This window comes from Patagioenas fasciata, chromosome 9, assembly GCF_037038585.1.
Source record: "Patagioenas fasciata isolate bPatFas1 chromosome 9, bPatFas1.hap1, whole genome shotgun sequence".
NCBI classification, from domain to species: Eukaryota; Metazoa; Chordata; class Aves; order Columbiformes; family Columbidae; genus Patagioenas; species Patagioenas fasciata.
Genome location: NC_092528.1, coordinates 23,041,321 through 23,054,962, shown reverse-complemented (window position 1 = coordinate 23,054,962; position 13,642 = coordinate 23,041,321). Strand labels below are relative to the sequence as shown.

General features: G+C 41.7%; 1 protein-coding gene across 1 annotated transcript; it reads right to left on the bottom strand.

Annotated features, from left to right (window-relative positions):
- Window positions 1–135: 135 nt before the first annotated feature.
- RFC4 (replication factor C subunit 4) lies at window positions 136–12,995 on the bottom strand. Its single transcript, XM_065844343.2, has 10 exons — window positions 12,763–12,995; window positions 12,140–12,218; window positions 7,534–7,613; window positions 6,249–6,368; window positions 5,332–5,475; window positions 4,860–4,980; window positions 4,296–4,421; window positions 2,599–2,679; window positions 762–878; window positions 136–363 (listed from the first exon to the last, which is right to left on the bottom strand). The coding sequence occupies exons 1-10, from the start codon at window positions 12,885–12,887 to the stop codon at window positions 268–270; spliced, it is 1,089 nt and encodes a 362-aa protein (XP_065700415.1). The 5' UTR covers window positions 12,888–12,995; the 3' UTR covers window positions 136–267.
- Window positions 12,996–13,642: the final 647 nt, after the last annotated feature.

Here is a 13,642-nt window from a genome sequence, read left to right as displayed (position 1 = left end):
CATGTGTATGCTCATCTTGGATGCATTTACCTATGTGTAAATGTACAAAGAACTACAAAGCAGGAGCATTACTGGCCTCTCAGCAGCCAGAGATCTCTTTAACCAAGTGTAAAAAAAAAATCAAATATCCCAGCATGAGCTTTTCCAACTGCTGAGCAGTTTTTTTATTGAAAAAAACCAGTACAAAAGTACACGAGTCCCTGCCCTCAACCTCAGCTCCCCATGAAACAAAAAGCTGCTCTGCTGCCAGCCATGGAGGAGGGGTTGTTAAGTGTTTTGTGTCAGCTGCTGCATGACCAGGGCACAGAGACTCATCAGCTGCAAGTATTCATCAGCTCCATCCACCAAGCATTTGTCTACTTCCTGCAAACAGAACAGAGAAGTTAAAAACCCTCTTAAAATGGTGGTGCTCAAGCTAGCTGTCTCTAAGTTACAGTGGAGAACACAAAGATGAAGTTTGCAGTCCCCAATTCAAGTTCTGATTTAATTTTCCCTCATTTTATATTAAAAAAAACCCACAAACCTGCAAACCTCTTGCATGAGCACCATTAAAACAGTATAACATGACTAATAATTCACTTTAATCAGATTACAGTTCCTTCTCATGAAATTTCTCAGGACAAAATATTAGGTTCTACCAAGGAACATTCGGGACTGAAAAAAAAATAAATCATTCTGTGCACTTCTTAGAAGAGAGAGTTGAAACAAGAAAATCACCGGAGATTAATGTGGGGCTTTTTAAACTCAAGCTACAGACTTACCGCAAGTTTCTCAACTATGGCAGATTTCTCTTTGTCGCTGTAATCTTCGCTCTCAACAACAGCATCGTGCAGCTGGTTTACCAGCTGAGCAACAGCATACCCTTCATTGATGAGATTCTGTGTCAAGGATGGAGGAAAATGGCAATAATTCAGCAACAAACTGGAAAACCAATCTGTACTGAAATTTATTATGGAACTTTGACATTTTAGAGGACGAGTCAGTAATTTGCACACAGCCCATCCTGCCTGACAGGGACCCTCAGTGAGCACTGAGGAAAGCCTGCAAGAGTGTGCAAGGCACATATAGCAGTAATTTTGCCCAAATATTCTTCCAGCTTCTGTCTGACAATTCACATCTCAGGGATTTTGTGAGCTTAGAGACATTTTAAGCATTCAACAACCTCCACTGAACCTGCCCAATCTTATTCTAAAATTAGGAAAGCTTAGCATCTGCAGCATCATGTGGCAGTTTCACAGCCTTCACATTTCCAGCTGCCACCTACTTTGATTTATCTTCCTCACCTGGCAGTCACTAGCCTCGAGCACAGAGAGACAGGGAAAACTAAAACTTTTTAAATCAAATAAAAAAAATGGCAACTAAAGATAGCTTTTTCTTTTTTTAAATCAGTAGTTCCCAGTTACAAAAGCAGCAAAGACTGAGGACAATGTTCCATTAAGCCATTTAGGCAGAGAGTTTATGAAAACAGAAAAAGAGTTGGAGCAACCTTGTTTTTCTATGCAACAAAATATACACCCACGTTTTACAGAAGTATCCACTCAAATTGTGTCAACTGCATATTGAGCACTAATACAGGCAACAGAACCCTCACCTACTCTTGAAACTGGTGAACAGTTCCAGACTAACATATTTGATGAGAACATGGCCTGACTTAGACCAGCTCTAAGGTTGCAGACAATCCATATCATCACCTCTTAAGATCAAGACATATTATAAATCATGGTAAGCAAATGTGAAAGTATAAGGCTGTGATATCTGCACAAATCCTGGCACAAGAATTCTATGATTTGCTGCAAGTTTACAGGAGAATAAATCCGGGCTCAAAACCAGATGTCCTACCAAAACTATTTGATAAGGCCCAGCCAAGTAAAAAACAGCAGCCTGACCAATACTGTTTTTTTTCATACAGGCGTGGAACGTTTCACTGGAAGGAAGAATGGTGCTATGGCATGCTCCCCTGTCAGGGACAACTTCATTTAAAATCCAGTTCAAGACTATCTGAGCCTCCTTTAAACTCACAAGATTAGGTATTTCCCATTTCTTCACAGAGAGTGAAAACCTTTTCTGTATTAAAGAAAATCAATCCACTTCTATAAAGCAGTAGCTTGTGCCTTCTCCAGCAAGGTCTATTTTAAGTCACGGCAGTTTGTCAGACAAACTTACTCACTAGTGTACTGTAATCTTAACATGAACTATTTTAAAACTGAAGACTTAGAACAGCTTTATTCAGATACTTCTCATCTAACACAGCTTCTGCGTGACCAAGAAGGTAACTAGTCCAGAGACAAGCCCAGCCCACCGAAGACGCAGTTCTAAAGGCCTGAGCCAAGTGTCCCGCTAGGAATTCCTGCTCTGCCTAATTCAGCCCAACAGCTCCACATCACCAGTTTAACTTGGGAGAAAGCCTGAGTCATACTGGGAGGGAATATAATTTGCAGCTTTGACCGTTCTTCCTCAGATCAGAGCACTAACTGTGCTTCCTGAAATGCGCACCCTGACTGACCTGAGGCCAAACGCTCCTCAGGTGCGGCCCAGCAGCAAAGGATCCCCAGGACAGTGACCCAGAAAGATACCCAGGCCCGAGCACAGGGACTCTACCTTTGCCAGCGTTTCCAGTTTCTCAAATGAACCACTCTGGCAGACAGACAGCAGTTCGTCAATTGTCTCTTTAGGGATGACCTGTAACAAGAAGTTACATTTCTTAATTTCAACTTTGTAAACTTGAAATTGATGCTTACAATAACAGACACAAACTGTTTATGAGTGAGGCCATGTTAGCATTTCATTACTCTACACACCCAACCACTTTCAAGCAAGTATACAAGACAGACCAGCTAAATTTGAAGAGCTATGTTTGCCCTATATTGGTGATACTAAAATAAAAACTACATAATGACAATGAGTTGTCAAAGCCAAGTTCATAAATCCAAATACACAATTGCTTATTCAAGACACTAAGTGGAGGACCTGCTTTAACAATTTATCAGCCAATGCTTTTGTACTGTTCTAAAGAAAACAGCAAATCAGTCTTCTCTGCAGTGACACACCAGGGACATAACAAAAAAGCCCAATGCAACAATATCAGACAATAAAACAGAAGAAAAAAAGTTGTCAGATGCCATGATTTAGCTCTGAGCAGAGAAGCAATGCCCACATCTTCCCCCTACTCCTTCCCATTCCTGTCAGTTGAGTGTCTGGACAGTTTAGTTTCAAAACTTCTTTATTAATCTTTTGTACCAAGGTCACTACAGGGTCACAAAAGTTCCGTGAGACCAGGAACTTGAAGGCTTTATGAAGAAGTTGTGTTCCTTTGGATTAAACAAGCACTAGTAATGAAATTTCATGCTTGTGTTTCCTAATATTACAGTCAACTTAGACCGCTTCCAACAGGTTTCTTAGAAATTATGATTTACAGATATCTACAAGTGAAATCCAGCTCTTTTTGCCAGCTAGATGCATAGAATAAGACCACTGAGAAAATTGTTTAAAACTGTTCTGGAAAACACGCACAGCAGCAATTGCCTCTGGTTCCATCTCAGTGAAAACCTCACAACCCTTGCAATTAGCTACGATGGTAGCACCTTCAAGGGAAACCTGTCCATCATTAAAGCTCATTTATTTTTCAGCTCCTCAACTCCTCATCTCACATTTCTCGCTTTAAGGGATAAGTGTTTTGTTGCTATAGGAACCCCTTCACACAAGTTTTATTAAATGCATTTCCTGTCAGGTTTCTCCTCTCCCTGTCAGTACTACCTATGTCATTCTACAAGAAATCACTGCTGTTTTGTCAGAAAGCAAGATCCTACACAGATCCTCAAGGAGACACCATCACTGAGAACGTTAAGTTGAACATGAGCTGCTACTGAAAGTCATTCCCCTGTGGTGTTTCCAAACCACATTTTGCAGTAATTTATACACTCACACTCACACACACATTATATATATAAAAGCGCCAAAAAGACATTCTAGTCTACTGTCCCACAAAAGGCAATACATTTTTGCATCCATGGGCAGAATATTTCAACTTCAGTTTGAATTAGATGACTATTTTACAGTTTTCTTTCATTTACAGAACAATTTGCTAGAAACTGGCTTTGTACTAAACATACAGAATCAGGCAGCCTTTAAAATTCTGGTGGATAGTATATCAGTACCATACTGCAATACTAATGGGTATAAACCAACTTTTTAATCAAACTTTGAGCAAAGGCAGATACAGATACAAGTAGCAAGTACAATTACTACAACAATGCTTTTCAGAATAATTACAGGAGAGACTGTAAAGCGCAGCTTACCCCAGCAATTTCAGTGACTATCTTCTCTGTGATCTCCTTCCCGCCCATGAGGCGAGTGGCACTTTGAAGAAATGTAATTGCTTTTCTTAAGTCCCCTTCTGACACTTTAACAAGGTAAGATACTGCCTGAAAAATAACGTCAGGAAATGCCAAGTGAGATGTTCCCTGTTAATTAAAATCCAGTACACTTTCTCAGCACGTTGATTTTAAAACATCGAGCGGTGCCTAAAGCAGATTGTCACAGACCAGCACAGTACACAAGTTACAAGGCAACCTCTCTGCTAATATCAATGTGCGCTGGTGACTTCAGAACAAAGCGCAGTTTAATGCAAGTATACTCAGCAAAGAACAAAAAGTCCCACAGTTCTGCTTCGAATTTTCTCTGGTGGACATTTTTGGCTTTAGGAAGACTCTTAAAATTTATCCTATCTATAGGAGGAGAATAATATCTAAATGAGTTTATATATCATATTTAATACAGCTGAGCAGTCTGGAAAAGTATGCTGACTTTCACTGCTGTGCACTGGATTAAGCAATAAAATTCTATGGCAACCATGAAGATACCTCACTACTGATTTTCACATGTTCCTTTTCAGCAACATCCAATAATCTCTGCTGTTGGATTTTGTCTGACAAAGGCTTGAAGCGGAATTTGGAGCAGCGCGATGTTAAAGGTTCAATTATTCTGAAAGAAAGGAAGGTATGTGCTTGGTAAATGAACACATGGGTTAAACTCATACAGACAACACTATCAAGGCAGAAAAGGGCAGCATAACCTTAAAACTGAAACACTAAGAAATAACAATACCTAAATATTGTCTTCAGTCTTGTATTCATAGAATAGTTTGGGTTGGAAGGGACCTTCAAAGGCCATCTAGTCCAACCCCCCTGCAATGAGCAGGGACATCTCATGTTGTTACATCTCTATTAACTCAAAACTATGAAAATTAGATATCAACCTCCTAGTGAAGAAAAAGAAAAAAGCACAGAACAGGAAGAGCAACAAGTCCAAATGAGCAACAAGTTCCACATGTACCTGCTGATGTAGTTACAAATAAGGCAAAAACGTGTTGTTTTAGATTCTTTTTCCATTGTGCGTCTCAAGGCTGCCTGGGCTGCTGAAGTCATAGAGTCTGCTTCATCCAGGATTACAATTTTAAAAGGAGGACAAACTTTACCACTGAAAAATAAGAAATCCGTTATACAGGAGACATGCAATATAGAGACAAGGAAAAAAAACACCACCACAAATAGCAAGTCATATTTTACTTAAGTACTTATACCCAACAAATAGAACACATTCAGAGTTCCCATAGAAAGGCTGACACTTGTACTCTTGTTTTAAGTTTCTTCTTTTAACAAGAAATGCAGCTGCTCTCTTTACAGGCTTTTCCAGTTCCCTGAACTTTATAGGACACTGCAACAAACTCATTCCAGTACACAAGACCATTTTGTGCCAGAGAGTCCTGACATGCCGTTTCTCCCCGCTACTTTCTACAACCCGTTTTTCCCACACATACAGCTTCACCTGCACGGGGCTTCTCAGCACCTAACACCAGAATCTCATTAGCATCTTATAAACTAGCACCCAACTTGTATGAGATGCTGCACATTAGAGGTACTAGAGAAGTAACTTCCACCACAATTTACCCAAAGCAGCTTTTCTACGGCAGTCAGACATTTGCAAAGGCAACAACATACGACCAAATCCAGAAGGTTTAATCTGTTGGGGTTTTCCCTGTCTGCCTCTAACAGCACTAGTAAAAGTTCCTCTGGGGTATTCAAACTCTCAACATGAAATTACATGAAGTCAAAGCTTGGTTAAAGCACTGTGCGTGTTACAAACCTCAGGGCTGTGCTGACCCATCACTCATATTAGGATTATAAAGTTAACCTAAACAAAAACAACCACATGCTGTGTCCTAAGCCAGAGCGGTTTTGTCCAGCACTTACTCTGAACGGCTTCCAGACGCAGTCAGCTGAGCAAAAGCCTTCACTTTTTCCCGGATCACTTGTATTCCACGCTCATCAGAAGCATTTAACTCAAGGACTCTTTGCCGGAATAATTCAGGCCTGCAAAATTTTTATTGCAGCATGTTAGCTGCTAACTCTTGTAATGATACATTATAAAGTACATCAACAACCCGCCTGGCCTTTTTCAATGGCAGGTATTATTTTTGCCAGCATTACTAAATAACATACTTTGTTAAAAGACAGTTGAGATCATTAAATCTTAGGTATGAATTTCCATTAGCTATTTTTAAAATCTCTTCTCAGACTGCAGAAAACACTGAAGTGTAACATTACATCAGTTATCCAGGAAAAAAAATAGGAAGTTGGTTTCCTAAGTTCAGAGCACTGTATTATATAAGCAATGTGGAAGAACAAGTGAAATGTCCAGACACAGTCACTGGCAGTGCTCTTCCATTGCAATACTACCAAAAAGAAATATCTAGAAAGTATAATACAGGCAGTATTTAGCAGCACTATTATACAGCAGCACCTCTGAGTTAAAAATTAATACAATGGATTTTAAGTTCTGGGAATGCAAATGGACACACAATGTGGAGTAGTTTTCCTACTATTAAACTAGAAGTGCTTCTCTCCAAAAAAACATCAGCCAAAAATTAAAGATGACAGGGCTGGTGGGGTACTGAGCTCAACACTGGATTTGTTCATAACGTCAAACCACCTTCTCAGCCATTTGCTTATGGGTCACTGAAGTCACTACTCAAAAACTCCCAAGTGGTACAAGTGAGCTGATGAATGTACACGTGCTGAATTTTTGCCTGACTCCCAATATTATTTCCAGACACAATTCAATGGTGCACGATGGAAAGATTACAATTCTGACATTTATGAAGTGCTTTGAGATCTATGTGAAGCTAACAACTTGCTGGATATACCATTAAAACTGGAATTCCTTTACCAAGTTCAGTAAGGCATAAGCAAGCCACTTTGTTTCATATCCCCTGCTACAGGGTTACAGGGCTGCCAGTCTCAAGTGATGCAAGTCTGTATTGGTAACAGAAATCAATGACTTGTGGCAGGGCAAATGAGAAAGAATTATCACATTAGAAATTAATTAGAATGTGAAGATATTCCCAAAAAAGACCTTGAAAGTATGAGAAAGTTTCTAGAAGCTACATAAGAACAGGCGATGACCAGAGGCACCCTGCCACATGATGAGAAGACACGTAATACTCGATTAGACCAAAGTAACTTGATTCCAGCTTACCCAAAGAGTTCTCTAGCAGCTGCCAAAATAGTGGAAGTCTTTCCAGTCCCAGGTGGGCCATAGAACAACAGATTGGGAAGCTGAAACAGCAAGAGACCATTTTTTAAAAAAAGCAACAAACACACCAAATCTCAAATAGGAAAAGCTGCTGAAAATCTGAGCACCTAATAGAACAGAAATTATCTACTTCTTCTGTTAAATAATATAAACTCTATCACTTCTAGGCCATTGCACATAGTGCTTTGAAAGAGGACAAACACTTGCTGTTTATAAGACAGCAACCATCACATGTTTTACCAAAACTGATACTTCGATTTATATTTTATTTTTATATATTCCCTCCAGGTCATGTCTGAGGTCACTAAAGCCTACAGAACTTACTGTTATGACTGCAGTGACAGGCAAATTTACCCAAGAATGCCCTTTGAACAGTCTGGATACTACAAGCAGTGCAGCTGTGACAAAATTTGATGCAGGTTAACCCCCCTGTCCTTCCTCAGTCCCCAGATGGCCTTTTCAAGCCATGCTGAGAATTCTGGGCTGCCACTAACTCCAGTAAGTACAAGGAAGCTTGTGAACCTGCATGACATTGCAGTGGGTGCAATGCAGACGTGTCCCCACACTAATCACAGAGATGCTGGCAACAACCCACTGGAATGCACAGCACTGGCAAATTTCTACATCCATCCAAGGATCTTTTCAAAGGAGGAAACTGGTGGCATTTCTTAAAGAGATCAGGTTAACTCATCTTTCAAATAATGTAATTAATAACATCAGCGTAAAAAATAGTAATGCATTAAAGAAATACGCTGACGCAGGAAAACCAAAGCAGCGCAGCAAAGACCACAGTAAAATATAGGATGACATTTAGCAGCACAAAGCATGAAATCTCACCATTTGAGAATATACCCAAATATCTGCTAAAGACCTGGAATTAATCAGCTAGAATAAAATACAAGCAGATTTCATTTTGTCTGTCAGTCAGAGGGACAGTATAAGCCCATGTAACACAGTGGTCCTGGGATGGTGCACTTTTAATGCAGATGGAAAATTACTAATACTAACATGGGGCTGAGAAAGCTTCATTTGCAAAGCTACACACAGCTCAGGTCACCCACAGGCAGGGATGATGAATCCAAACTGGGAAAGGTGATTAACAGAGTGAAGAGCCCATCTTAGGAGAAGTGACCTTTGTCACTTTGTCACTTTGTTTGATTTAGTTAGCTCAGTGAAACAAAAGCTGAGATGGAATATGACTGATCTTCATAAATATATCAGAGCAACATGGGGACAAAGAACAAATTTGGCATAAATCAGATTTGTATAAGTTAGCCATGACTAGATTCTGGCTGAAATCAAGCAGCTTTCTAATTAGCATAGGAGTGAGAGCTTTCTATACCATTTCAAGTAATTCCTCTTATAGATTATCAGGCTACACTTTAAAACCGCTGCCTTTGGCAGTAAGGGATGTTCCAGTTCTACATTCTTAGATAAAGAATCCCCAAATCCCCTCCAATCAATAGCAAAAAGACAAACCTCTCAGTTTGACTTGATTTCCAGCCCTTAATAAATGCTCTATTTTTAAAGAGTCAACTAAAATTAGATTAGAGAATTTTATCCTGAATATAGCAAGCAATGCAGACAGAATGGGGACAGCAAAAGAGCAGAGTAAAATGCAGGAGTAAATAATCCATAATCAGAAAATGAAATACAGACAGACCAGTTTGGTAACAAGCATCCCACTTTAACAACTAAGGTAAGACACAGAGAACAGATTCAACTGTGTATATACCGTAAAAGTGCAGGTACAAGAATTTCAATCTTTAATCAGTTTATAGTAAATAAATCCATTTCAAGTTTTGCACGCTCTTTCTGCCAATCATTCATTGCTTGTTTCCCTAGTTACTGAAATGTAAACAGCAGCCAGTACTAACAAACATTTTTTTTTCAAGTTTAATTAGATAACACAACATTATTATCACCCTGTATCTTTCAGGAAAGCTCCAGGGAGAGAAAATGTTTACTGAATGACAGCTGAAAATTCTCCAACATCCACGTTAGATTAGCACACTGTAAGGGTAGACGTTTTTGTGGAGATTCATAATTTCTGCCTCTGTGCTAATTGACACTCTACTGGTTCTCAAAAGCAGCATTAGCAGGTAAGAGGCTTTAATAAGAATCTGTTTCCTAATTCCATTAAACCCACACTTTACCACTGTTTCTGTTTCAACCTCATTTACGCCTGTTTCTTGCTGAAGTTCTCACCAGTATTTACACTGCTTTCTCAGCAAGCACAGCCTAATCCTTTATGTAACTGCAGCATTATTTTTATACAGACTGCAACCTGATCTGGTTATCCATTTTTCCACGCTTGACAGGGTAGAGCAGGATACCTGCAGGCATCATCCTGCTTGTGGGAAAGTTACCACATATACTGCAAACCCCAACTTCTCTTCTAGAAGTTTCAGTACAAGTGAAGAGGTAAATTGCAATGATAATCTGACACCCAACTCTCTTGTTGATCATTAAGATACCATCAAGGAAATGAAAATCAAATACTACTATGAGCCTTGTCAGTTTCTTTGCAAAAAGTAATAACAAACCAACAGTCCTGGCAGACAGAAATCAACTTCTCAGTTTCAAAACCGCTCAGACTCTGGTCTCCCCAGTTTATAACAAGACAGATGCTGTTGTTACAGACAGAGACACACCAGGGACTTTAAAAGTCCTGCTCCATTTAGCAGGTCCCAAACCAAGGTCCACAAATACACGTCAATCAACAAAGGACTGGCTCTCTGTTTTCACCACTAAGGTTTAAATAAAGTGCATTACACAAACCTACAGCATTGTCACAGTTGTTTCTTTGATCTCACCAGATCTCCAAATTCAGCAAGAACTTCTGAAATAAGTACCAGCCACATCAGAATTCAAATTACACTTTTGCCTTTTTGACAGAATGAGTCCTTTCAAGAACTAACAAAAATGTCCACATTTTAAAAGTGTCAAATATTTTAAAGTACTTTCATAATTTTGTTCTCAAATGTCTTGCTGAGTTTGGGTAATTACGGCCTGTAACCGCAAGCAGAAGTTACAATTTGCCTTTTCAACTCGGGAGGCAAATTCAACACAAGTGTAGTAGGGCTCATAATCTGAAAAATTGCTGATCGAGAAGCTGTGAGGTTTTAAATAGCTGTTGCTCAAAATAGAACTTCACAACCCATCACCCAAGTGATATTACATGACTGACATGTCCAGACAGAATAGGTGGCAGCACCTCAGTTCTCCTTAGCTGTTAATAGTTCCTTCCTAATTACGTCAACTGTACAAATATTGTATTATAGCAGCATTGCTGTTGAAACCCAGAGTTCCATGGGTACAAGGTCACATTACAACAGCATTATCAAAGTAAACTGAATCTAGAGATACAAACTACAGAAAGCAATTATGGAAGTCATTCCCAGTTCTGTCATATCAGCTTTGTTTTAGCTTTCTAAGCTCAAACAAATAAAGTACTTTTACTTCCGCAAGTTCTGATTAAACTAATGACTACTACACTATGAGTGAAACGCTTCTTACAACAAACTCTGAAAGGCCCAAATTGTTCCTGTGAACTCTTGATGAGCAGACAGCCACATCACAAATGTCATTTTCACAACATCTGTCTACCAACCACTTCAGCTGGCATTAGCAGCCCATGAAAACAGAAACTGCTTTTGGAGCACAAGAATGACCCTTCCAGATTAAATGTTGAGAAAAATAAAAAAAAGTCTCAGCATTTACGAAGGAAGGAATTGTCCACATTTGCCAAAAAGCACAGCCATCTCTTGGCTACCTACTTTATTTCTTCCTTCAGTCCCTCCATCTCCCCACCACCTGATTGAGGGAAATAACCATCATTCATACTGAATATTTACTAAATTTTTATCCAAAAGCAAACACAAGTGTAAACAAAAGCAACAGAAAATGCATGGCTCATCCCCTTTATGTTCTTAGGTCACGGATGCCAACATGGCAGCACAGTTTGTGCAGTTGTCATGCTTAGCTTTTTGAAGCCAAAGAGACTTACTTGGAAACATTAACCCAAAAAGTTTGGGGATCAACATCTAAGTATTAGACTTGGCACTTATAACTTAAACTTCCTCAGTAGCAAAGACTATATTTATTTTAATGTTTAGTAGTTTCATAGGAGCACTGATAGATCACTAGAGCTGTTTAGGAATGACTGGCAATCCAGACTTTTCCATGAAAGAAAAGTTTCCCCTCTCCTCTTAAACACGAATGTCCAAATTAGTAGCTGAACAGTAGTGCAGAGACAAAGAAAGCCTTCCCAGTTTTGAAACTTTTAATAAGATGTTTACCAATTGAGTTTCCAGAAAAATTCCAAACTGCATCACAAAGCTGACAACCTTACAATGCTTAGAAGGCTGGAAACATCGCAAGTTTTACACATATATCACAACATATTATGCAGAAGCCACTTAGCTTGTTCATAAAGTATCGCTCTAAAAATTATCATCGCTGAGTTAGAAAAGAGTTGTTTTTGTTACCACTGGCTAAAGTCTCTGCCTAAACACACTGACTGGGTAGATGTTATCATTACACTCACATCAGCACCTTCCAAGGACTTTTTCAGCACAGCCACAACTTCATCCTGGAAGGCAACTTCATCCACATTTTTGGGGCGACTAAATAAAGACATTAAATGCATTTTATTAGCTAACAAAGTTTCAGAAGAAAACTGAAATTGAGAAAAACATTTCCCTTTCTGATTACACCAGGTACTGAATCACAGCAAATTTTGTACTTGAGGTCAAACTCATAACAGTCTAACGTGTGTAATGCCTCTGGTCTGTATTACAGAAGTGATCTAATTTCTCAGGAAGCTGTTTGTCTAGTCCTATTGTAAACACCAGCCTGAGCTGGTTTTGGAAGCAGAACTGGATTGCAGACTGCAATATTTTACTACTTTGTGAGCCGATCAAGGCTTCTCAAAAACAAAGCATTTACTGCACTTCTGCTGAGTGACACCTGCAGAGGGCTGTTATAGCAGTTCACGTGCTGGTTTTCCCCTGCAACAGAAAGAGTTACAGCTGTTCCCCCAGAGAGGGACACCGGTCCCCTCTGCTGTCACCCCCTCCCGTCCCACACACCCCTTCAGAACCAACCCACCCCCACAAACAGCCATGGCCACCTCGCCCAGCGACCCCACGGCCCCAGAAGAGCCCTTACTATTTCTCCACCCAGGGGATGGGTTTGAGCCTCTTGCCCTCCCCGCTGCTCCCGGCTGCGCCCTTCTCCTTGGCGGCGGGGGGCTTGGTGCTGATGGAAGACGGGCCTTTGAGGAAGGCCTGCATGCCTGCGGCTGGGCCGAACCCGGCCCGGCTGTCACCTTCGCCTCACAGGCTGTCACCCCCGCCTCACAGCCGGTCCCCCAGCCCCGCCGTTAGGCCGAGCACGACCCGCAACACCCGAACCCACCGCCCCGCAGACCCCGCCGGCCCTTCCCGCCAACCCGCCACTGGCCGGGGGCGGGACCGCTTCCGCCTGCCGAGAGCCAATCACAGAGCTCGGCCCTGCGGCGAGGGCGGGCGGTGACGTCACGGCCTAGAGCCCAGCGCCGCGCGCGCTCCGGGTCTTAAGGCGGGAACTGCAGGGGTCGCGCGGTCGGGTGGGGCCGTCACCGTCACCTCAGGGCGCCGTGGCCGCGGGTCCCGCCTCGCAGGGCGAGTCCGGAGGGGAGTGTGCCGGGCGGCTGGCGGCCTTCCCTCCTCCCCATCCCTCCCAAATGCCCCTTTCCCAGCAAGTTAAAACTAAAACAGCCCTGTACAAAAGCAGCGCCGGAAGCGAGCGGAGGAGCCGTTCCTGTGGAGAGGTGGCGGCCCTGGGGCGGGGGCCGCTGCCGGCGCATGAGGTGCGGCTCGGGGGTCTCCAGCAGTGGAACTCACGAAGGGCGGGGTGTGTCCCAGTCCCGTGCTGCTCCAGCTGCCCGTGGCGATTTGCGATCGTGCGGTCACCCCGCTCCAAGCGCCCGCGGCCCCGGCTGCTCCGTGCGAGCGGCTCCCCCGGGGTGCGGGCGCGGGGAGTGTTTGTGCAAGAGCCACCAGTGGAG

What these genes read in the sequence shown, in the direction of transcription:
- RFC4 (XM_065844343.2), bottom strand. Translation starts at nt 12,887, where the DNA reads ATGCAGGCCTTCCTCAAAGGCCCGTCTTCCATCAGCACCAAGCCCCCC. An exon ending in GCTGCTAGAGAACTCTTTGG is followed by an intron (nt 6,369 to 7,533) that starts GTAAGCTGGAAT and finishes AAAATTTTGCAG; the next exon opens with GCCTGAATTATTCCGGCAAA. An exon ending in CCATAGTTGAGAAACTTGCG is followed by an intron (nt 364 to 761) that starts GTAAGTCTGTAG and finishes TTCTGTTTGCAG; the next exon opens with GAAGTAGACAAATGCTTGGT.